The sequence below is a fragment of the Styela clava genome, chromosome 3 (assembly GCF_964204865.1).
Source record: "Styela clava chromosome 3, kaStyClav1.hap1.2, whole genome shotgun sequence".
In the NCBI taxonomy this organism is placed as follows: domain Eukaryota; kingdom Metazoa; phylum Chordata; class Ascidiacea; order Stolidobranchia; family Styelidae; genus Styela; species Styela clava.
This window is the reverse complement of record NC_135252.1, coordinates 10,341,584-10,368,338: the sequence shown is the minus strand read 5'-3', so window position 1 is coordinate 10,368,338 and position 26,755 is coordinate 10,341,584. Positions and strand designations below refer to the sequence as shown.

The following is a 26,755-nucleotide window of genomic DNA, read 5'->3' as shown; positions in this document are numbered from 1 at the left end:
TGTGGCGATCTATCAAAGTAAACGAAGTATGTCGTTAGAAATAAAAAAAAATAAAAAAGAATCAACATCTTCATCTAAAAAGCAACGTTTCCCCAAACTTTTTGCCACGGAACACTTACGATTTTTATCTCGCCTCGTGGAACACCAAAAAATAAAAGAAAAATGGTGTAGTGCAGCGATTCCGAAAGGGGTGGCGGAGTTGCCAAATGCGCCGCGAAAACTAACAGAACTAAAATATGATTGAATATTTTACATATTGCATTTATTATATTGATTTGTTGTTTCTTATTTTAAATGCTGTGTATATGAATCAATAAATTCATTTTACCTTTCCATGCTGACTGTTAACGAAAATGCCACTACACTCAAAAAGTTAGTCCGCTTTAAGTTGACGATGACGCGATATTGAACGGTCACCAGTTGGTCAAAAGCTTCACGACCCCGGGATCGCCATGTCGACCAATTTAGTCGTAATTTTGATCCCATTTCCACGGAACACTCGGAAGACGGTCGCGCAACACTATAGTGTTTCTCGGAACACAGTTTGGGAAACGCTGATCTAAATAACTGCACGACTTAAAATTTGGAGATTTATTATTATTTTTTTCAATGTTCCATCAAAAATTTTCAGTTCTTTTTCCAAAAAATTCCTTGAACAATGAATTTTGAACGCTGTTGAAAAAGAACAAGAAACGAAAGTGTATTCTTTTTCAATCACAAAAGTGTTAACTGCGTTCAATAAAACAACTAAACCAACTTTTATAACAAGTAAAATGTCTAATTCCGGCCAAAAGCGAATGATTTACTTTTTCGAATACATCCTAAATAATATTTTGGAATCTAGAAAATAATCCATATTGCGGCATGGGTCAAGAGCTACCCTAATATAACACAAAAATAACGCATCTCTAGGCTTCATAAGCACTTAATGAATACAACACTGTCGAATTTTGCTTAGTGTAGCATCTCTCACTGAACCCCTATCCATTTTTCCTCATAGGAATCAAATACTTTTTAGACTGCCCCACGTCGAGATTAAGAAGGCACATCCATTCGCCTACGTTATGAATATTTCACAGTAGACTAAAGCTAAAAATACCAGACAGTGGTTTGTTCTGTTGGAAAGCCCGAAGTAGAAAAAAAGGAAATATTGAGATAGCGAAATTAGAGTTTCAACCACCCAAAACCAATTTCATCTCATAGCTTGCGTCGCTCTGCAAGGCCGCTGTCCGTTTGTGGGGACGTCGTAACTCACCGAAAGGCGGATTCAAACATCAAAACGCGTACCGGATTCCGGATATAATATGAGTGTGAGAGCTGATTTTCCACTGTGCCCCGTGGCCCACCTTCCCCAAGTCTTTTACTAAATTTTGTAACATACACATATAATCGAAATTACAAGATGGAAAAATATATTTCATGTATTTTAAAATGAATAGAGAATAAAGTATACCAATCTTAAGTTTATAAAATTGGAACACACAAATTTACGACTAGTCGGATAGTACAAATTGCAAAATTATTATCAAATTTAGTGGTTGATTTCTACTAAAATCATTAAAAATACTACTTCTATAAACAGTACAGAATTCATATGGAGTGAACTGAATTATTTTCAAAATATATTTTTATTATGTGTATTACTTCCCTTGGTAAATGTTTATTCAAAATTAACCAGGAAAATTTTCCTGATACTTTCTCTTTCTTAGAAGTTGAGTTAAATTTTCTTTCAACAATTTGGCAAAAAATGTACTCTATGGTGTTATCAGCTCAAATAATCTTCATGCATAATGTGTTTGATGTCTAGTAACGTCATGACTGCGAAAGTAGTCCTGATACCTTTTCTTTCTCGGGAGTTTAGTTCAATTTTCTCTGAACAATTTGACAAAAAGATATTTATGGTGATATCAGTTCCACGAATCTTTATGCATAATACGTTTGACGGCTATCAACATCATAACTTTGGACACTTGATCTTGTAGATGAAACATGCGTGAAGTTCTTTTCCGTTGTTTCGAATCATATTTATCCTCGTTTGCTCGAGTTTTACTATTTTTAGAAGGCGAAGAATTCCTCAAGTGTCGTTCACTCTTTGAATGCCTCCGCAAGCATGAATTCGAACTATTCTCCGTCAATGTATCACTCGGTGAAAATAACTTGGTGGAATTTATCATTACTGAGGTAAAATCGTCATAACTTACTTTGCCATCTCCGTCAGCGTCTGCCACACGTAACATGTCCTGTAATTTATGAAAAACAATTATAGCAACAGCTGGACAAAATTAGGCGAGTAATGACTGAAATGATAATACTTGCCTTGAGTTCGTTATTGTCAATTTGTTCTCCAAGACTTGAAATTAAAGCCTTCAAATCTTCGGCTGAAACGAATCCGTCGTTATCCACGTCAAAGTGCTGGAACACCAATTTCATTTCATTCTCCTCCACCAAATTCTGAAAATTAACATTGATTATTATGCTTTTGTTTGTTAGAAATGATATATAAAAATTAAATCTTGAAGGTTAACAGTCTTAAACATAATTTTCCCAATAATTTCATAAACTCTTAATAAAAAAAAATATATAATTTCGGATTTAGGTCGTATACGCACAAGATACAACTGATTATGTAGGACGAGGAGTGTCATTACGATTCAAGTTATCATTCAAAACCGGATCCATTTTATCGAGTGGAGTAAATAAAAGTGGTGCTAATTAATAAATCAACTATTTTCGGCTGGAACTTTGTGTAAGTTGTCAAATATACCCAATTAGACGCTGTGAATCAGCAAATAAAATCAATTGAATCAAATCAAACTATATATATATATATATATATATACATTTTCTTTGAATCTGGCAACCGAATAACCTTGGTTCATATTCCTGAACCACTCATAGAATCTTTTTATTCAATTAATATATCACAAAGATAGCCACAGAATCACTACCTCGTTTGATACTTTATTTCTTTTTGTGATGTCCGGAAGCTTATCTTTGTTGTTAGGTCTATCACGGGCTTCCTGATTTCTCGTTGATTTCATTTTAATTTTCCTTCGAGGAAACGGTACAAACTTGAAACTGAAATATCAAAAATTTGTCTCATCTTAAATATAATTTTCAAATTTATTTTTTTCTTGTAAAAAAATTTATTTTTGAAACCTAGAAATTAAGAATACTAAAAAAGCTAAGTGAATCATGAATGGAAAAGATGACGCACCTTATGTGCGAGTGAGAGAATAATTAGCGTTTGCTTGATATACTATTCTGTTATCAACAGCCCTGTATATGTATCCATGGAGTACGTAGTCCCTGCTGGCCTTGATAATGAGTTCCGAAAAAAGGTTTTATATTGTGTCAACATTTAGAAGAGAATATGCTATTACCGTGGTGACCCACAAACCTAAAGATATCTGGTACTATTTAAGTTGCTAAAGTCATTATTGGGTATATTATAGGATTGCGTAATATCTTTGTAATTACAACGCGTATATCAATATATATAACTTGAGAAATATTGAATTACCAAATGTCGATGTTTTATTGAGAATAGTGAATAACTGAAGAACCGACCTGCCCGTATTCACGAGGGATTCTGGTTTTTGTGAATTGTCGAAATTCAGGGCAACATTTTTAAGCAATCCTAAATAGTCGGTTACGGTAATTACTCGCTGTTTCTAAGTTAAGCTAAATTCTGAAAACACAAAATAAATGATTCTTTATAAATCTTATAAACAAGAATAGTACACTGCTGTCTGGACCAATTGTCATTAAACAATTTCATACCAATGACGCGTTTACAAGACGTGCCGTACTTACTATCCTGCTAACACAAAAACAATCAAAAGTTTGTTTATCATTGATTCTGCCGTTGTAACTATCTGCCAGAATAGGAAAGGTATATTCTTCAAATATAACCATAAAACTCTACTTATGCTCAACAGCAACTCAGCGAAGGTGCAGTTTTAAAGCCTTGCACAAAATTAGCTTTGAATGTTCAAATCGTTGGAGTTCGGCAAAGCATGCTTGATAACGTAGGTTAGTGGTTCTCAAACTTCTTTGTATTGTGACCCCCTTCAAAAATATGTTCAAGTTGCTAATCCACAATAAAAACATCTTGATACTTTTCATTAAAAGACCTTTTTCGAAAAAAGTTTTTTTAAACGATCATACAAAACATAACGAAAGTCAGTGAAATGGCATTGAATGGGATGGGTGTAGGCTACTTTTTTTTACAAATGTTATTAAATCTTGTGGTTGAATTGTGAGAGAGCCGCAAGCAATTGTCATTCAAAATTTGCTCGAGATCGATATTTCGTCTAGATCAGGGGTGTCAAACTCATGAGTTTTCGAGGGCCACATTGCATTTTGTAAATTCTGCCGAAGGCTATGTGATATATTTTGAAATGTATACTTGAAGCATATTTTTAGATAGGTGTAGTCTGTGACATATATATATTGTGCTATCGGTTGGGTTTCTACAAGATCAACTAATTTTCCGTTTTCTATGCTTTTGCGTCGGTAGATCCGTATGCATATAATGCAAGGATGTTGTAGCAAGAGTGAAGATAACTATCCTGAGTAATTCAATAAATAGTCTTGCTGCACACTAACACAAATATATTTCTGTAACGTTTCGTCTGACCAAGGTCAAACTTACTCAGACATACATATTTCAACTAAAGCAAGAACAGCAATTGCAAGCACATTTATTTTATAAATGTGCTTGCAATTTAACTGTGCTTGCAATTGTTGTTCTTGCTTTAGTTGAAATATGTATGTCTGAGGAAGTTTGACCTTGGTCAGTCGAAACGTTACAGAAATATATTTGTGTTAGGAATAGGAATCTGATTTTGTACAAATTTATAGAAAATTTAACCGTCATCAGTTGATAGAATATGAATTCGTTGTCTTACTGTTGAGCATAGGTTGTTTTTTCGGGTGAAATTTAAAAGGACACGCTTTGTCAAGAGAGTATCAACCACCGAAAAAAAAAACTGGTTGCGCCATTGGCTGAAGCAAAATAAATCGCAACAAACAGTACTTTATACATTCATTAAATTTATTAGTGACACTTCTGCTGCTGTTTTTCAGTGACCAACTGAGAGATATGTGGCTTTGTTTCAGAAAGAGTAATTCTCATGTAATTTTATCATTGGAGTCATGTTCAGATGAGCAGGTAAAAGCCTATATTCATCAGACAAAGTCCTTTTTTTGGATAACATATTGCACAAAAAAGACTCCTCGGAATTACAAAGAGTTTTTGGAGAAAACAAACGTTGAACCACTGTGAAAATTGCGGTGTAATATACGCCGTGGCGAAATGACCATTGTTATGTCACAATGGTGTTTGCGGTCCATACCCCTTTGGGAAGAAGATGTTTTTTGTGTTATAAAAGTTGTGCCGATAATAAGGGGAAAACAGCGAAAGCAAAATGGCAACATTGGTGATCCAGAAGCTGAGATGATGTCTTTAAAATATACTTGGCTCGAGTCATACACATCACATATTTGAACTTGCCGTCAGATGGGAATCAAATCATTTCCTTATTGTTTCACAGAAGGTCGTCGACGGGGATGATATTTTTATGCAGAGCTCCGCATGGCATATTCTGTCCTGGAAATACTATCTTTCAGTGGAATTCAATCATGCCCTGATTTCTCATTCATTTCTTATGTGCACTTAATGCATTCAACTTGTTTGTAAAATTGAGCTACGTTTTATTAGTAGGTTATAATAACCATGCCGTTTACACAAATATCCAGGTTTAAAAATTAGAGGTTTGTAATAACAACCTTAGGTATTTTGAAGTCTACATCCAAGCACGTGACGTCTCTCATTGACAGGTTTTATAAAACATGAACTGAAGTTTGGAATTTGAATATCTGCTTCAAATTATAGTTATTTTTACATATTTAATTGGTTCGGAAATAGAAATACTTCGTAAAACACGACAATTTCGCAGGACCTTCGTCGAACCCCTGGTACAGCTCCACCGAACCTCAGGGGTTCGATCGAACCCAGGTTAAGAAACACTGACACAGAAACACACGACTTGACAACTATCGTGTTTCTCCAAAAATAACACCCAGCCTGAATTCCAAAAATAATTCAAACATAATCTCTCCCTTTAAAACAAGAGAGCAATGCTCAAATATATGGACACGAAAAGAGTGGACAATTTCCCGAAAATCATATGAGGTAACTTAATAGTACCTGTATCAAAAACGTAACAAAACAGCAAAAATGAGAACAAGTATCACAATTGTACAGACATTCTCATTACAGCTAAAGAAAAAGAGACAACAATTGAATTATCCCGCAGACACACTACAAGTAAATAAATTCGGTAAGCTATGGTAAAATTGCCAAACTTACGACAAAATAGAGTACTATTCTTATTTACAGTGATAACTCTATTGCAGTATTACCGGTACGGTATTAGGTAGGGTATGTTTTTAAGTCTGACATTCTATGATACCGGTACCGCAATCATGAAAAAACTTTCAATACTGTCCCCATAAAAAAATTTCAATTCCAACTTTCGCTAAGGCGGTACGGTAACGTCCCTGCAGAAAAAAAAACCAACATTATTGCAATACTGTACGGTACAGTACCGGTACCGTAGTAAGACAGCGTAAGGAAAAATCGTGGCAAAGTACCGTAAGGACTTCGTTACGAACCATCGACGTTCGATGACATTCTATGGTACGGTACCGGTATGGTACCTGGGTACCGGTACCGCAACCATGAAAAAACTTTCAATACTGTCCCCATGAAAATTTTTCAATTCCAACTTTCGCTAAGGCGGTACGGTAACGTCCCCGCAGCAAAGAAAACCAACATTATTGCAATACCATACGGTACAGTACAGTACCGGTACCGTAGTAAGACAGCGTGAGGAAAAATCGTAGCAAAGTACCGTAAGGATTTCGTTACGAACCATCGACGTTCGATGGCACGTGATCAAAAAGAAGAGGAGTGTCGGCTATGCGTCCGCAGAACGTTCGGTGACGTCATAGCAAACAAAAACAAATCTCACAGAGCTGACAGAAATATTTGAAATAAATAAAAGTAATAGCCTTCTGAAGAAAAATTTCATCTTTAACCAGTAAAAATTTCGAAGCAATCGGTCCAGTAATGAAAGAGAAAAGCGGTTTTTTAGAGTATCCACTAGATGTCCAAAAAGTGTCAAAGAACAACAACAACAAGAGAGCTATGCTCAAATATATGTACACGTAGAGTCACATAATTTTGATGACGTCATAGCGAAAAAAAAAGTAATAGCCTTCTGGAGAAAATTTTTATCTTTAACCACTGAAAATTTCAGAGCAATTGGTCCAGTATTCGAAGAGAAAAGCGGCTTTTTAAAAACGTGTCAAAGAACAACAACAACAAGAGAGCTATGCTCAAATATATGGACACGTAGCGCCACCCAATGGCAATAATTTTGATGACGTCATAGCGAAAAAAAAAGTAATAGCCTTCTGGAGAAAAATTTTATCTTCAACCACTGAAAATTTCAAAGCAATTGGTCCAGTATTCGAAGAGAAAAGCGACTTTTTAAAAACGTGTCAAAGAACAACAACAAGGACAACAAGAACAAGAACAACAACAACATAATATTGAAACGATCGTTATGTCCACTACGTGTCCAACAACAACATAATATTGAAACGATCGTTATGTCCACTACGTGTCCAACAAGAGAGCTACGCCCAAATATATGGACACGTCTGTTTGCAGTACAGTACGAATTACCATACCGTCGATCAGCGTGAGGAAAAAATCGTAGCAAGTACCGTAAGGACTTCGTTACGGACCATCGACGTTCGATGGCACGTGATCAAAGAGAAGAGGAGTGTCGGCTATGCGTCCGCAGAACGTTCGGTGACGTCATAGCAAACAAAAACAAATCTCACAGGGCTAACAGAAATATTTGAAATAAATAAAAGTAATAGGCTTCTGGAGAAAAATTTCATCTTCAAACAGTAAAAATTTCGAAGCAATCCGTCCAGTAATAAAAGAGAAAGGCGGTTTTTTAGATTTTCCACTAGATGTCCAAAAAGTGTCAAAGAACAACAACAACAAGACCAACATAATATTGAAACGATCGTTATGTCCACTACGTGTCCAACAAGACCAACATAATATTGAAACGATCGTTATGTCCATTTCGTGTCCAATAAGACCTAGTCGACAGCGCGAAATTTTTTTTTAAACTAGCCGATAGTAAGAAATCTCTCCTACACGTTTTAAATGATTGGTCATTTCTGAATAATCTATGTTTTGCAGTATTTTGTATAAACACGTGTTATTTATAAGTAAATGGATATCGATATTTTCATATTTTGTATATATATATATATTTGAAAATCTTTACTTTGTTTCGTAATTTTGTTTTTAGTGAATGAAAATAAAAAGCATCCCCCAAACGTGTTATTTTTCGAAAGAAAATTGAAATAAAACCCTGTCTTATTTTCGGGGAAACACGGTACTTAAAAAGTGAATAATAGTTTAAAAAAGGCTTGCCGACCCAACATTCCGGCCTTCCGTGCCTAATGGTGAATCCAGCACTGACTGTGAACGCTGTAATGAAACATTTGATTACATTATTTACATATAAAATGTGATTTAGTCTGTACCAGAATATATTTAAGAAACAAAATTCGGAGCACTATACTTAGCAACATAATTGCTAGAATAGGTTTTTCCCATTGTACCAGAATTTATGTCACCTAAATGTTGTAAATTACGACAATGAGACAAACAAACACGCCGTCGTCTATAAAAAGAAAATGAGTAATTTTATCCTTTGTTCCAGAAAATTCGATACACATGTTATTGACAATTGCAACATCATGAACAAACAAACCGACGCGATGCCCTAAATACGAAACATTGAGAATTTGCTAGAAACTTACAGTGCAAAAGCGTGCTCGAAGTTTGTCTGAAGGATTTTCACCGAAATACCCAGCCCTAATATATGGAAGAATTTAAAAAAAAAACATCTAATGTATTTCGTCTCAATTTAAGTTATCCTTTGTGCCCTTGTACTTTTTCTAACTTTATTCCAAGTTATGCTCGCCTTCCAGGTATCTCTGCATTTTGTTTGTCTGTTTACTTTTTGTGCTGAGAATACAGATTGATGCAGTGATTCCAGAGTGTTATCCAGAGCGCAATTTTTTGTGAATCAAGAGTCTTGATACACAATAACAGAATGTAGTTTTTGAACGTTTCAAAGACTCCTGGAATATTTATTTCCGTTGTTGCTACCTATCACCAAATCACACTTTTTCTTCTGCTCATCCCAGGAGACCATATAATTTTATTATTTCAATTTACATTGGAAAATGCATGACATGGTAAAATGGCTTCTCTTTATAACTTATCATTCCCTATCCCACTGTACCTTTATACCTTTCTAATCTTCTGGCTGAAATGCGTTCTGGCTGAAAATCGTTTTTGGCTGAATCCAGAATTTAAAAAAAAAACTTACAATAGTGAGTAATTTGATACATAACTTTATAATATTTCACCAAAACCTGTAGGGTCACATTTTGGCCAGAACAGCCATAGACCACTTTTAACACTATCGCCCTTGAGTGGTGCATACCATATATGTACACACCCTTTAAACTTGACCATTCCCGCTTTTTATAGTATGTGGTATCATCACTCAATGGTGTTGTACATTCGTCCAAATTCTTAATTTTTTTTTATTACTATATTCATATGCAGTGTGTTTCATGTTGTGTTGTGTCTCTATTTATAGATGTTGTTTTGCCTAACATACTCCTTTGTACAAGCAGTTTCGTACACTCCATCATTATCCCTGTTACCACACTTACCCACCCTCCTTGCACAACTGCCTGTATAAGGGACCATATTGTACATATTTGATTTACCCCATTACAATTTATATATATCAAAAGGGGTGTATACCGCACATTTGTGTTATAATTACTTACTCTTTTATATTGCTTTTACGAGAGGAATAAACATACATACATATTCATTTTTTGTTTGCATTATACGCACTCACCAGCAAATGATCGGTAGTTGGCCTCGCATAATCTCATTTGAAAGTCATGTGCAATTTTGCCGTCACTCGTTCCTATTATATTTTGTTGAACAGTAGCAGAAGATAAGTTTTTGAGACATCGCCATGTTTATATTTCATAATCTTGCGTGTTTTCACCCATTTTTCGATTCATTTAAACTCAAACAGGAATCGATAAAGATGCTAACAAAGTCGAACTGATCCAAAATAAACTTAGAACATATTTCGTAATATATATATATATATTAAAAATATATTTTATTGGCATTAACATGTATATAAATCGACAAATTTAAACTAAGTTATGTATTAGTATTAGGCCAAAGAAAAATAGGTAATGTCAATAACAGTATATAAATAACAATTCTTAAAATTGGTGTCAAAATGGTAGTCACCAGATTGAGTATCTGATTAATTATAGATAATTTCATCCTCTTTCCCTTCTTCGCTGCATATGAGATCAGCTTTACCGTCATTATCCAAGTCTTTCACATTCAAAACTTGGGAATTTGATTGACAGAAACCATCATGAACCTGCCCTCTGGTCGACTCTCCAGCGACATCGAATTTGCCATCTTTAGAAAGTACCACGGTGTATTTTCTGTAATCCCGATGTCAAATTTTAAACGCCGAGTATATCAAACAGGGAAAACAAGCAAATTTGGAGAAAGATCAAATATATCAGGGCAAGTCAAGCTAAAGCACATATACGCGACATAAACCTTTCGCGATCGACTGTGCACAAAATTACCAAAAATAAATAACTGTATATTTGTGACGGTAGTTACAGATGGATTTCCCGAGGCAGAGTGGGAGCGGACGGTGGCAAGAGGTAATTTCCATTGCGGGTAACAACGAGAATACAAGGTATATAAAAAGTTCCCTCAGGTGAGATTGAGGTTTAATGACATGGTATGTATTGTAGATACAGTTACAGCATTCGACCTTTCAGTACCGGTATGGCCCACCGTGGTCAGCCAGTATTGATAATTGGGAAGTGATAATGAGTATAACAAAAAAAAGAAAATGCTTCATTCACTATACAATAGAATCACGATATGTTCTCCTGGCATTTCAGGTCAAAATTTAAATCTCTACTGATTAGTTAAAATTTCTACAAAAGAGAAAATAAAGTTTTCAATTGGATCTTCAACAGCTATTGGCAATGATATGGCTGGAATTAGTATTGCATTACGAATGAAAGTATGTTTACTATAATTAATTGTAAGTTTTAGTAGCCTGATTAGCTTACTGAAAGACGATTTTCCTCATTAATAACCATAGCTTTTGAATTATCACTAAAATAAGAATAACAAATCCATTTACCATAAGAAAGAACAAGTGGATATAATACATAAACAAATCGATCAAAATGTATTCATACTGACCTGGCGATAGGATAGGATTTACATATTTATCACGGAGAGAGGAAAGCCGATTAGACAGCTTAATCATGTGGCAATGTCGGGTATGAGATTAGGTAACCAGTTATCTGTTTTAGAAGCATAGACTTGATGGGTGACGGAGCCGAAACCGACCAGCTGATACGCCACCTTACGGCGGCGAGGAGTCAAGCAATCCTCTTGCTCATAATTATCCCCACGGACTCGTACCTGCGAACCAACTCAGGGTAATCAGAGGTCGAGTGGTGAAAGTATTCCTAACGCTTAGCAGAATGCAAACATTGCCGAGTCGATCAGTTGGAAACTTGATAATAATAATTTGGGGTATTAATTTATGTTCCCTGTGTCATAACCAGCAACTCAAAGCTGATAATCAAACATCTTACCCTGTATGTTTTTCAAAACACATCAAATCATTTGCTTTATCATTGTTGAAATCTTCAGCATATACCAGTCCAATTGTCTCTGTCCAGTTGCAAAATCCTGCATCACTCTCCCACTCTGGGAGTTGAATTCCATCGTCACCAACCGTATAAGCTATTTTGCTACGATCAAAAATATTTATATTTGGATTCTACTAAACTAAATAACAGTCTTTAAATGACGAGATTCACCCCTGTCACCTAGAACAAGGACAATACAAGCAGCCACTGATATCTGATGATACGTTAAAAGCTATTTTATTTGGCATAGCCTCACAAATTTAATACACACCATTGCTGACCTCTAAGTCTATTTGATGATCGTTGTTTTTCTTTTTCTTCTACAATGGTTACTTCAATGATATTTTGAAATAAAATCATTATCTATCTCTCTACGCTCTTAATGAGGTGAAGAAATCAAAAAGTACAGACGGATTCTGAATCTTAAACTACCTTATGTACGTCGTCCGAGAAGTTTGTAAACCTATTAGAAACATCGAAATATCCAAAACTCACATCTTCCCTTTTGAGCTAAGACACAGCATATCATTGACACCGTCTCCATTAAAATCTTTCTGATATGATCTGCTACCAGTGGGACAGAATTCTGGTTTACTATTTTGAGGCTTTCCTCCAAACATTCTCTTTTCAGTCGACTTTGGTTTTGTTTGTACGGACTGGCTCGAACCTTTAAAAAATCTAGCCAGCTTGCCCTGGGCAAATATTCCTATCAAAAAAAAATTATTTAAGAAAAAAATTTTGAAATTTTGAACACGAGTCTAGTAGTTATCAAGTATAAAAGGGCATATGTGGATTTCATAAGGTTTTTATGCAAATGGACAGTAGAACCTATAAACAGCCTATCGAAAGAAATGACATAAGTTTTATATCTAAATGAAACACATTCTGAATTGTAGAATTCAATTCTAAAAACTAAGAAATCAATGTCTTCTTTTATTCAGGTGTCATTTTTTAAATTATATAACATCTGTACTAAAGTGTGCATTTCGTCTACGCATTTACCGTTTATTCATCCTACCGTACCATATATCATAGTTCATGGAAATTTAACAGTAAAAATAAGATCACAAGAGAAAATTGAACTCCCTTTTTTATAAACGGAACAAAATTAAATTTATCATAACAAAAACCTTTTTCGTTGGACTTTTCTTTTTCTTTTCCAACGTCACAAGAAATGATTTTACAGTTTTTGAAATCTACATCAGATCCTTTACATTGATCACGATCTGCAAGGCACAGTCTTGTCCTGTGAAAAAGATAAAAATAAATACACAAGTTTAGAAGATAAGAAACACCAAGCATTCTTTCTAGATATGTGATTTTTTTAATTTGCTTTGAGCTTATGCAGCCTTCTGCCTTATATTTAAAAAGCTTGCAGGAGAACACCCAACTCCATAATTGAAGGTTGGCAACACGATACCATTGAAAAGCTGATGACATCGGTTTGTAGGTTCAAATCCTAAGGATAATAATTCCGATGAAGAGGATTGCTGGACTCCCATACACGTTGAACATGAGCCATATCATTGACTTTCCTCTCCCCACTACATAAATATTGAAATCCTATTTTTGAAATTAGATGGATATACTAGTACCAAAATGTAGAATAACATCTTACAGCAAATGAATTCACAAAGTGCATTTACCGAGCACGTAGACAATCGTTGTCTACAACTTATACAAATTTAATATTATACCTTCTATGCTTTCCAGCTCCACATGTAACATTACAATGTCCCCATGACTGCCAAGCACTCCATAATATAATCGGCTCTTCACAACGCTAAAAGTAATAGGAAATGATGCATGGAATAATATCTTTTGTATCAATAACATACATGCATCTATTAAACTGGATTCCCAATCACGTACATGATCTTTATGGGCAATAAAATGATAACCAATCGTTTGTAAATGTGAAAAATGATTACGGTAGGTCACTTTGATGACTTTTCTTTTCTACTATTGAAAATTCAATGCAGGTTTCTGAGAATGAGCTTCATGTTGTAATAAAGTTGTTCCTATGTTTCACAATAGCGAAATAATTTCCATTGAATGTTCTATTCTCTTTTATGTTCAAGTTACATTTTAACGTTTTTTAATGTTTAAGTTTGGTAACATAACAATTCATAGTCGTGGCGAAGTTTAGAGTTAAGACCAAGAATAAGCGCTCTGAGGTCTGCCCTGCAAGCAATGCAAATCAATTCATTCTTGATATATTGTTTTTCATCCATTAAGCCTCAGTTTGTGCTGCATTCTACAATTACAAGTAACATTAAAATCAGAAACCGCATTATGTAGTTAATGATACAAAGGAAAAGTTAAGACGACCAAATGGTGCAATTACTTGGTGCGGCGGTGTGACTCAACGGGCTAAGCGTTAGGAATACCCTCGCCACCGCACCTCTAATTACTCTGCGTGGGTTCGCAGGTTCGAATCCCATGCAGGGATGGTTATGTGCGAGAGGATTGCTGGACTCCTCGCCGTCGTTGGGTGGTTCACGTAACCGCTGGTCGGTTACGGCTTCCTCCACCACCAAGTCCATGCTTCCGAAAACAAACAATATAACTAATCCCATACCAGACTTGGAATGGAAACCGGACGAGAGGCCGTGGTTCACCATATGTATAAGCCGTCTTATCGCCTTTCCTCTCCCCCGGGATAAATATGTAAATCCTATCCTATTTGAAAATGATACTGACTTGGGTGCTGCACTTTTTCTTTTCTGTGATATGCCCCTTAGTTTGATTAGTCTTCGTCAAGCAATCATATGCCATGACCTGATTAGCAGTTTCACACAGACGAAACCTCTTCTGCCATCCACCACCACAAGAAACAGTGCATGGAGTCCATTGATACCATCGAGCCCATCTACTGCCAGTGAAACCTGGATCTGAAATAACAAATTTTTTTTTTTTGCAAAAATATTGATTCAAATTTAATATTCTAGTTTTTAGTTAAGATTAGATAGGCATAATAATTTGATATTGAAGTATTCTATCTTATAAGCTATCCAAAAATAGAAAAGAACTTTTTGGTAGAAGTACAATATTAAACATGAAATTAATATGGAATGTCTGTTCAATGATCTGGTAGTTTAAATTTTCTATTAGCAACAAATATCCAAGTTTTAACAGATACATAAAGCGTGGAAACTTGTTCAAAGCCTCATGCAAATTAGACACTTGTGCCAACCACGATTCGGCATATTGCCGAAACAATTTAAGTCAATGACAATGACCAGCAATGTCATCAATATAAACTAAGAGGCTAAATGTTCCCATGCAGTTCAGGATGACCAATCAGATAGTTAATAGTAGTAGTAGTCATGTTTTCGAATAATAATATGCCAACAAACTGATAGTCGATGTTCTTGATCTTGGCTCGGGGGTTGGTGCATTGTGCTAAGTGTTAGGAATAAGCTTGCCATTACATCTCTGATTACCCTGTGAAGATTCTAAGCTTGTATGGTTCATTCTTGTACAAGGGTTTTTGTACCTTCTCATCAGCATAGGGTAATTCACATAATCACTGGTCGGTTACGGTTATAAATACCAGCATCAAGTTCATGTATCTGAAACAATGTACTAGTTAACTATTCCCACCCTCGGCATGAACTGGTAACCGGACACAAGAGGCCATTGCTTGTCATACAATTAAGTCGTCTTGTCGAATTTTCTTACCCTCTCAATAAAGGCTGATACTCACCAACAGCAACTGATCTTCCTGCTGTATCACAAGATTCGTCGTTACATGTCCTTGTATCATAAATAGCATCCCATTCGCATCCAGGATCACCTAGATTGCCTGCTAAGCAGCTTCGCAGTCTGGAAACAAGATAAACAAAACTAGAGCAGGCAACTCTGGTGACAAATTGTAATGCTTGTGCTTAAATTATTCGCTTTTGGTCAAGGGTGGGAAATGTTATAACTAATATTTTATGTCACTAGGTGAGCGTTTTGTATTGCATGCTCAATCCTCAATTGACGTTTTGACAACTTTCCTGAACTTTTGTTCTGTGTGTGTTGCTTTTTATACCATGGCATAGTTTTCAAAATAACTTACCAATCTTATTTTACATTTTCTTTTACTAATTGTAAAATTTTCCATCATAAAATTATTGAGAAAAAAGATGAATTGGTTTAATTTTTGAATCAGTGGACTTTGTAAAAATTTCAAATCAAAAATTACATCTCCTGAATAGGAATTATATTTGAATACATAATGCAAATTTATAGAGTGAAAAACGTCAAGGCATAAGAAAATGTTATGTGAGTTAGCAAATATATAGTTCTGTTTTGGGAAAAAAGACAGTAAAATCTCAACAGAAATTCAAAGCAACATTGGTAGGCAAACTTGTCTTAGAGAGTCTCGTCTGCCTCAGAAACTTCATACTCAATCTGATATAAATACATATCAGATTCTCAACTGCAGTGAACAATCTGCTAAGAATTTTAACAATATCTCAACTAATCTTTCATATAGTTTCATACTCATTTTCTAACTCTAGTTATGGATACAGTAGCAACACAAACCTCCACTGACTTCCCTTACATTCTGCACTACATTCTCCCCATGATTCCCACTCTGACCACATAGTTTTATCTGGATCACAGGGCTAAAATTAAATAATTTTAATCCTCTATCAATAGTATTTGCATTATAAATTGAGTCTTAAACATCAGTCTATAATATCATTCAATTACAGAGTAGTGCATAGATATATGAACATATAGGCGTTGATCATGTAAAAATATTGTATACCGTTCATTTAGCACTCATACATCAGAAACAGATCAGGGAAAAATGGAAATAATAACAACACCTATGTAATTCTACTTCATGCCAAATATTCACTGCATGTTGTTTACAATAGAATGACTATCAGGATTACAAATTTGCCTGAATGCTTCTACCCATTGATGGCTCCTTGTTCAATAACTCAAATTCATTAACAAACTATATAAGAAGCAATTTAGACCATATCATAGAAATCACTGAGAAACAGATTAACCTGAACCTACATCTGAATCTGAATATGCAATTCAGACCATATTATGGAAATCACTAGATTAACCTTAACCTACATCATTATGACAGGTCTCCATTCTTGACTCTTCATCTAAAAGTTCCATTGATTCCCCACAGTCTGTTTCCAAAGTGAGTGGCACAGAAGATTGACATTTCCTGGTCCTGACTTTTCTACCACCTCCACATGTCACTGAACAATCTGACCATGGGCCCCATGGCTCCCACAGTGATACTGTATTACATGTTTATGAATAGACAAAATTACAGTTGATTGTTTTGAGAAGAATTCAATCAGTCTCGATCAGAGCTGACCAGCTCAACAATAGGAACCATGTGCAAAGTGTTGGGAATATGCCTCTCATAGTACCTTCGATTGGCCTGCGAAAGTTTGAATCCTGTGATGGATAAATATGTACAAGAATTGCTGACCTCCTCATACATATGATTAAGCCGTCCAATTGCCTTTCCGCTTCCCGATGATAAATATAAAATTTCTATCCTATCAAAACTTTTTGAGTAATGCAATATAAAGGTTTCGGACAAGCGCATAACGCTGAAACCATGTTTGTCGTCACACTACCGACTACCCTATGTTGGCTCCTAGAGAGAATGATTATGTGACAGAAATTGTGGGACGCATCACCAAAATAGGTTAGCTCATCTGCTCACTTGACCAAAACTTATTAGGTAACGCAATTTAAAGGTTTCGGAAAAGCGCATAATGCTGAGACCATGTTTGTCTTCACACTACCGACTACCCTATGTTGGCTCCTAGAGTGAATGATTAGGTGACAGAAATTGTGGGACGTATCACCACCATAGGGTAGCTCATCTGCTCACTTGACCAAAGATTAGTTTCCTTTGCAATTCAAGTCCATACATCTTGGTCAACTAAATAGTTGGGGGAATCCATTAGTTAAATACTCAACTTAAATCAGTACTAGACAAGATATATTAAACAGTAAAATAGATCATATGATAAAAAACAACTCACAAACAGGATCAGGACAGACAGTCATATTGCAGGACTGAATTTCTATGTATTCACCAACACAATAATTGGCTTCTTTTCCACTTTCTGTCAGACATTCACGAGCTCTGAAAATATAATACTCAGTCCAACCACATTTTTCCATAATATTTTTTCTATAGTTCATTTACTTCGGAACAGCGTTTCTCAAACTTTTTTTGCCTCGGAACACTCACGCTTTTTATCTGGTCTCGCAGAACACCAAGGAATTAGGAGGTAAAATTTGTAATAAAAAATTCACTATATGCATCAACTTGCGCAACCAGCTTATCACAACATCTTTCGAGGCTTCCAAATTTAAGCCAACATTCCATTGAATAGGGTTGGTGTCCCAAAAAATAGCCTATGATAAAAGTAAAAAGTTTGCTGTAAACTTGACAATTACAAAATAGGGCCGGCGGTTAACAATATAAACAGTTGACGATAATGCCATGGTTGCAGCAAAGTTGTGAAACTAAAACACACAACATTTAAAAATAGGATTAATTCATCAAAGTAGACGAAAATATTATTACTTATATTTACCTTTTGAAAGATCCCACACCGCAAGTTCTTGTACATTGACCCCAGTCACCCCATTCGCTCCAATCCCCGACTTCAGGAAGAGTTTCTGGGCAGGGTTCGGCAGCACAGATTTCTATCTAGAAAATTGAACACAAAACCCTATGCGGATCAGAGCTCCCAATAATGTTATATTAGCCCTCCTATAACACTGACAGCTTAAAAAGCGAATAAATGAACTATATACAATGACACATTATTGAATTTTATTACGGTAATCTTGCAATAAGGCCTCACTGAAGGTGTCAGCCCTTTAAAATCGATGCACATTCTAGCATAACACAATTTATTTTAATTCCCACCATAATTGACTATTTGGATGTCTAAGCACTATGTCAATATGCTGTACAAGTCTTACTTCCAAATGTGAAGTTCCAACTTGTGGACATCTTAGATTCTCAACCGTGTCTTCAAACAAGTCAAAACAAGATCGATATCTACGCTTCATACCATTACCACACGTCCTCAAACATTCACCCCATTCTTGCCACCCCGCCCAGAATGAAGTTTCTAAAATAAATAAAACATTTATAAGCATATAAATCTGGTAATCAATTAATGCAGATCAAAGACGTTATAAAAACAGTCAATGCTTCTTCACCATACATATGCAGCCTGTGATATGTAGCTCGGTGAAATTGAAGGCTTAAAATTGCAGTCAAGGTATGACATTTTTTGTTAGGTGTGGATAGGATTTACATATTTATCCCGGAGAAGAGAAGACAACTTATGGTCATATGAACCACGACATATCAATGGGTTACCAGTTCATGTCAGGTATGGGATTGTTTATTCAGTTATTTGTTTCAGATGCATGAACTTGATGATGGAGGAAGGCGTAACCAACCAACAGTTACGTGAACTACCCTGAAGCAATGTCCAGCTATTCCCACACACATAATTATCATCCTTGGCATTTGAACTTGCATGTGTAATTAGAGGTGTGATGGCGAGTGTATTCCTATTGCCTAGCACGATGCACCACACCGTTGTGTGTGTTATATTTTTGTTTTCTATTTTCTCATGATTATTCCTATACTATTTCTTGCATGATAAAAAGTAATATCCGATTCTCTATGAAAAAAAATCTTCATATTAATGTTTGATTCACGGCTGGGAGATAGTTTCAAATTGCAATGTAACAACTCATCTTAATGATTTTATCCTGTATTATTTGATGCATAATACAAATACAAACCAGGATCTTCGCATTCTTCTTCTTCACATTCTTCCACTTCAGATGTTGTATTTTTTCCACAACAAGACACTCTGAAATAAAATGAATAGGACAGCAATAAACTCAAAACCCTGATTATACCAAGAAATATACATGATAGATATATTCCAGAATATGGGCCACAAAAAATGGAAAAAAATGAAAGAACACATGCTAGCCATCATAATAATCATTGTCTTAATAATCATCAAACTTTTAGTATTTGAGATCAATCATTCATTTTGACATGGCCTAGTGGACTTAAGTAGTAGACTTAACTGTATTGGCATCGCAGATTACACTTCTCAGGTTCAAATCCCATGCCCCCTGACTCACTCCGGTAAGCAAGGGTCCAAATATTAGCAGCTCCTTACATATCGTTAATTATCAATGGCTTCTTGTATAGGGCTGGAGCGAAAAGCGTGAATAAGTGTCATTTAAAAAAAATATGCTGAAAAACCAAGACAGATGATGAAAATAAAGGTTTATAACATGACTCACAACCTGCTAACCAATAGTAGGATATGGTTCAAAACGTTCAAGCTACCTTTTTCTGGTCCCAAATCCACAGGTATGATCACACTGAGACCATGGTCCCCAAACACCTTGTTCACAAGGTTCAGATTCACATTTTTCTTCCAAATAATAATCTGTACCACAGTAACGTCGTGGAATAATTGCATTTTCACCATCCAAACAATCTCGTACTTGATAGGCAACTCCAGAACCGCAAGTCATTGAACATTGGCCTAACTCCGACCACTCTCCCCAATGAGCTCCAGCTACTTCTTCTGTGTTAATGAGATGTTTAATTTAAATAGCATGTATGTATCATTTGGTTACTGAAAAAGTTCTTATTTTTAATATGATATAAATTCTACCTTCGCTGGAGAGAAAACACTCGTACAGAGAATTAATTTCCACAATATCTTCTTTTGACAAGCCTTCCCTTTGTATTTTTACAGGTTCAGAAGTGTTCAGATCAATCATAGATGGTTTAGAAAGGTCAATACTGAATGAAAAACCACTTCCCTGCATAACAGAATCCACATCATATGGTGATCCAAAATCAAAAATAGTTTCAATACTTCTAGTGTTGAAATGGTGTTGGTTTGCTGTGAAACAATATTCTAAAGTTTGAATGTGGATAAGCAAAGCAATAATTCAACAAAAAGCCAAACAAACTGGTACTGGTACTAGTTTTGAGTGTAGGCAATAAAGCAGAGGTGTGAAACATTTTTTGACGGTGGACCATATAACCAACTACAGACATCTGGCCCACAGCTGCCTGTTGCAAACCCCTGCAATCAAGAATAAAGCACTACCTGATCCATACATTAGGATTAGGCACCTGCTTAGAAGACTGATATATTTGAAGTGCGCCTTATGGTTCATACGAAACATGGACATATAAAGGGAAATAGGATGTGACTTTATAATTGCACTCAAATACAATTATTTCATGCCACAAACTCACATTATGAATCTTTAACATTTTGAACTATTATATGAGTACAGTACAGTTCATGCAAAATATGCATCACTATGCTTTTTTACTTACAATTACTTATCAATATTTTATTTTGATCTGTCACTATCCATGCTACTTCAAGGGGAAGAACAATTGAAAAATAAAAATGAATCGATTTGTTAATATGTTGTTGTTCGCTTTTCTCTTCAATCACTTGGCCAATTGCTTTGAAATTTGCAGTGGGTAAAGCTTGTTGTTGTCGCTAGAAGACTATTGCTTTTATTTATTTCAAGAATATCTGTGGGCTCTATGGGATTAGTTTTTCACTTCCAACTTTTGTGTGAAGACATCACAAAAATTAAAAATTGTGTGCAGTGGTTCAAGGGTCACATCTTAGTTATCTGTCAGACTATCGGTTTTGAGCTACGTGGTCATATATTAGACCAATCTTTTTTTATCTATGCATTACATCCTGACATTCCTGGTGCATTCTGTTATCTTGTAAACAATATTCAATAAAGACTCGCTTACACTCATCAACATTTTCCCATAGCACTCTGACATGTTCATTTCTGTCTGGTCTTGAATGTTCATGCCAAAAGCCAAGTGTGTGCATAATTTCATGTAATACAGCTCCCACAGCACTACAATGTTTTGATAATATTATATGTTGCTCTCCTCCTAGTCTGCTCACAGCTGAACTAGAAAATGGCAATAATTAATAATAATTAAGAATTATACAAGACGTTAATATTCAAGGGGTAAAATAAGCCAAGTCAAAAAAGTCAATGTTCTAACAAACTTATTATTGAGCATGGAATACAAGACGGGAATCACACAGGAGTCAGTGAGGACAAATTTTAATTCAATGTATGTATTACCAAATATTTGAATGCACTCAATCACAGATTAAAATCTGGTGAGGGATAATTTTGCACAAGAGGATCGCCGGAATCTTACCATAGCAAAGTTGTTCATGCAACGCTAGTCAAGTACTAATTCCCCACTTTGTCACTTACGAGCATCCGAAGCCATTCTTGAAGAGTATATAGTCTGGTTCATTAGTTCGAACAACCATTTCAATGCATGTTTCATTGATCAGCTGTTCGATAGCAGTATTGATGCCAATCAGTACAGCAGGATCTGCAATACAGCGATATTTCGACGTATAATAACTAGTTGTCACTTTAATCAATCTTATTTGTTAGAGCACTATGGCCAAATGACAAAATAGCCTGTATACAGATTGTAGAATTGATATTAGAAAAAATCGTCATATCAGAGTTTCAAATGTGAAAAAAATAGTTTTCTACTCTACCATAGTGAAGTTGAAAATATTGTCAAACATTGCTATAGTAAAATCCGTGCTTTCTGTAACTGATTGTTTTTGCTGGTTACAAATACGCCTCTTTCTGATTTCTAGATACTTGCACCCAATATTTTATCACAAAAAGCCTTAGCGGTCATTCCCGAAGTTCAGAGAGTTGACTCACCCAAATTATCTGCAAGTACATATGGTACTCTAACACTGGTACCCACTTTATTCAGATTCCAAATATTTAAAACATTTGTTGCACTGCCTGAAAAGAGCTGAAATGTGTGATCTTCCACCGTCATATAGGCCTAAACATATAAGCAGTCATTACAATGGGCGGGGGTGATGGCGTATCCGAGTTTAAACACCATTACCACCACCGCATTTAGGATGCAATATATTAGGTAGGCAATGAGAAACTGAAAAGAAGGCCATTCCAAACAGCGTTTTTTCAAAATCCCTGAAGTCTGGAGTGATAGTCAACATTTTGAATTCCCCGAACTGAGAGTGTCTGAATTTCAGACATTTCATAGTGATAGCCTAATCAATTTCTAAATTTTTACTGAAATCAAGAAAGCGTTCATAAGAGTCTATTGATTAAAGGAGCCTTGCATAAGCCAAACTTTCTATCATCAAAATTGGATTTCCTGGAGAGTTCGGAACGAAATCTCTATCAACCCGGCGTTAGAGTCAAAATCTTTTTGAACACAGAATTTGTAGACAAGTTTGTGAATTTTCCACAGCTCTACAGTTTGCTATCCAGAGCCGCGTTTAGATTGAAAGTGAAAAAAAAATTTATTGTTCTCAACCATTAGCATGAAGTGAACAGTTTTCTTCAAAAGAGGTGAAGATAGAATGAGTGAAATCGAAACACTTACAGAAAGTAAAGTTTGTAAACTTTCTTTATCATAAGCCACATCTGATTCAAACAATCCTTCTGTAGCACAATTACATGATGTTATACAAGCAAACTCATCAGTTTCAAGACCAAGTGGACACAAAATGTCACAAGATTCCACATTAAATTCACATGTCTGACCTGTTTGAATTCCTGCAGAGAAAAAGGAAAATTTTATATTGATCCTATTGACCTATTAAAATCTGTTACCATGGCATACATTTTATCATAACAAATTATAATCTCTTTTTTAAAATAGCTCAAACTTGATACCAAAATAAAAGCAATGATTGGTCAACTAAGCGTTTTACAAAACTACTGGTTTATGTTTTCATCCATTATATGTCAGGTCTCCAACAATACCAGTTTACTCCTTGAGCATGACATTATCAAAAACCAGCTTGTCCGCCTATGATTATGAATTTTTTTAAAAATTTCACTTATACGAAAGTTGATTATGTAAAGAAGGGCTGCTTGGTATCGTAGTGCGGTCAGTAACAAATTTCTCCATTGTCTGTGTCTATCTATCATCTGGAGCAATTATTTGAGAAGCTATTTCCATATGTACGAGCCACCAGATTGACTTTGCTCTTTTCTGCATTTAAATCCTATTTAGCGATACGAGAGAGAACTGAGAACAGCTATTTGGATTTGCAAAAAATTAACTCAATAATTCAGTCCTCACTTGCACATATGATAGCTTTGTATTCTGCTGGAAGTTCAAGACTTGTGCACTCATTATCACCAAATAACATCGGCCACACTGTAAATAATATAATGAAATAAAATAAACAATTGTAAAAAAACACAAAAGGGGCTACACACTTGAATTCCGTAACATACTTAAATAAGCATGAATAATTTGGCTTTTTTGAATGTTAATTCCAATGCCTTAACTGACATGAGACGACAAAAAAAAGTTTATTGAACAAAGTTTAAAAAAGTTTAACTGATAGATCATCAAAAAACAGGCCTATGGATTTTGTTCTAGATCCCCTAAACACTTTTATCACCTAAGCATTTATCAATATGTACAAGAAATTTGCTTAAATTTGATCTACCTATGTAGGAAAGCTTGGGTGTAGATCAGAGCAAATATGATATGAACTATACTACAAAATAACTGCAAAGTTATTTTTAAATTAGAGCACGGGTAATTGCTACAAGAATATAAGTAAAAATATCACATCACCACTTACAATATAAGAAAATTCCAATAATTCCACTGAGCAAGAGTGAGAGTAATAACAAAAGACCAATTATTTTTCTCCTCTTTTTATGTTTATTCTCGTGATAAACTCTTTCAGTTTGATGCCGGGATCTAGGTTTCTCGGCTTGGACAGATGGCTTCCTACCTTGAACAGACTGCCTTCGAGATCTGTGATACAACAAAAAACATATCATTCTCAACAAATTCTACTTGGCCCACAGACAGGATCAAACAAAGCTATGATCTCACATGTTCGCATGACAAATAACAATGGGGAAATGTTGTATCTAAGTAATAAATTTTATAACTCAAAATTTAATCATGTCTTCAAATCAGTGGTAACTCGTATAATATGTGATTGAATCAAATAGCCTAGTAAAAAGGCTATAAGTTCAAATGTGAATCTGTATTCTTCAAGCAAGTCAAGTTAATTCCCTCACAAAATGCTGCTGATATAGTCATTCTGAAATTTGAATTATTAAAAGATGTAAAAATATGTAATTTCTCCTTGCATTCAAGAAATTTGAAGAATGAAAGCTTTATATTTGTATTACATTGGAAGTATGAAGATCAATATTTAAAGTGAGGGAAAGAAACAAATTGCAAGTGTCTTTGACTGAACTGTTTCCTCTACAAAGAAGGAGCAAAACAGCAACAATGCGAACAACCTGAGGAAAAGATTAGAAATCTGTCTGTTGTCATCGACATTTTTTATTCAGGGCAAGTTTCAATAGAATGTCTTGAAACTTTGCCTGTACAGCTGCATTTTCTTGGATAGTTTTCAATGCAACAATTCATAAAAAAAATAGATATGTCCATATTCAATCATGCAGGGACCACTATGAATCTGACAATGCAGAATAGCTGAGATAAACATTGTTCTGACTGATTTTCTATTTTTCACATAGCCTGAAGTAAAACTAAGTACTGTAAATTTTTTTGCCTGACCATTGCATGTCAAATTCTCAAAAGACGAATTTGGAAATGATTATTCCAAATTCTTCCCAAATGAATATAGGCTATACCAAATACTGAAATAACTACATTTAATGCAACCCAATTTTGAAGGTATATGAACAACATTTTGACACTTTTTGTACGAAAATAATGTATTACATGACAATTGATAAAGTGAGTAATCCAAATTTTCTAACCTTGAGTGCTTCCTGTGCTCAGTCTTCGGAGCACTGGCAGATGGCAATGGTACACCAGTATATGTTCCTCGGCTAATAACTGGCAGAGGAGGGTTTGTGTATGTACCTCGACTCGATAAGCGAGGAGGTGGGGGAGGAGGTTTTTTTTGCGTCTTCTCATCCTGTTTTATTGACCTTTTGTTGTTTCTTTTTGGACTTCGCTTTGATGGGGTTCCCTTTTTCATATTTTAGTACCACAGCAAAAACAGAACAAATGTCCAATCGCAAATAATTTATGCTTCATAAACAACATAAGATAAAATACTACAATAACAGAAAAAATGTGAAATATGACAAGAAGGAAGATAAAGTTAATTGAAACGAAAATTTAGCGCCTACAATTTAAGCAATTGTGAAAGTATGAACACAGACGCTGACCAGAAAAATTTGATTCCACAAACTGATGATGGAGCATATGCATCTAATGCACAACGCCTACCGGTATGTCTGTATCAGAAATGATGTAGAAATGTGCGAGTCAATTACATTACTTACCGTATACATCTATGAACTACTGCACTAGAGAGAGAGAGAGAAAGAGCAGGAGAGTGAGAATTTTCGGCAGACCAGAAAACACGTGATATAGTCTACCGAGATATGGTAACAGCATCATAATCAACTATATAAAAGCTTACATTTTATATAATTCGTTTATTATGAGCCAGACTCAAAATAATTCCCAATTCAATAATTTCCAAAGTGTAGTCTGTAGATTACTGTTAACAGTGTATCACCACTCGTCCTATTTTCAATAAATGCAGAAGCGGTAATCGTATGTCATGCTCTAGTTTAAAATTTGCACCCATTTTGATTACCTACCGGTATTACATTTGTTAGGACAACTTTTACTAAAAAAATCACGACAGCCAATCCTACACTTGCTAAATGCTAATCCCCCCGGAATAAATATGTAAATTCTATC

General features: G+C 35.2%; 1 protein-coding gene across 2 annotated transcripts; it reads right to left on the bottom strand.

The window, feature by feature from the left end:
- Positions 1–1,626: 1,626 nt before the first annotated feature.
- On the bottom strand, positions 1,627–26,755 carry LOC120343233 (uncharacterized). 2 transcript variants are annotated; one of them, XM_039412368.2, is made up of 24 exons: positions 25,795–26,755; positions 24,630–24,808; positions 24,116–24,193; positions 23,411–23,583; positions 22,711–22,840; positions 22,237–22,360; positions 21,749–21,918; positions 20,628–20,861; positions 20,294–20,537; positions 19,729–19,799; positions 18,889–19,040; positions 18,495–18,610; positions 17,934–18,037; positions 16,996–17,171; positions 16,444–16,526; positions 15,617–15,735; positions 14,611–14,801; positions 13,605–13,690; positions 13,038–13,153; positions 12,403–12,613; positions 11,851–12,009; positions 2,949–3,078; positions 2,317–2,451; positions 1,627–2,240 (listed from the first exon to the last, which is right to left on the bottom strand). In XM_039412368.2, exons 1-24 carry the CDS (start codon positions 26,016–26,018, stop codon positions 1,908–1,910), a joined length of 3,738 nt encoding a protein of 1,245 aa, XP_039268302.2. In that variant the 5' UTR covers positions 26,019–26,755; the 3' UTR covers positions 1,627–1,907. The 2 variants fall into 2 exon arrangements, with proteins under 2 accessions (XP_039268302.2, XP_039268303.2); XM_039412369.2 differs by lacking the exons at positions 1,627–2,240; positions 2,317–2,451; positions 2,949–3,078 and adding an exon at positions 10,323–10,662.

Excerpts from the sequence above, each read along its gene's own strand:
- LOC120343233 (XM_039412368.2), bottom strand. The coding sequence starts at position 26,018 with ATGAAAAAGGGAACCCCATCAAAGCGAAGTCCAAAAAGAAACAACAAA. Across the intron at positions 24,194-24,629 it reads TATTGGAATTTTCTTATATT|TGTGGCCGATGTTATTTGGT; the intron begins GTAAGTGGTGAT and ends TATTATTTACAG. Across the intron at positions 2,241-2,316 it reads TTGACAATAACGAACTCAAG|GACATGTTACGTGTGGCAGA; the intron begins GCAAGTATTATC and ends CATAAATTACAG.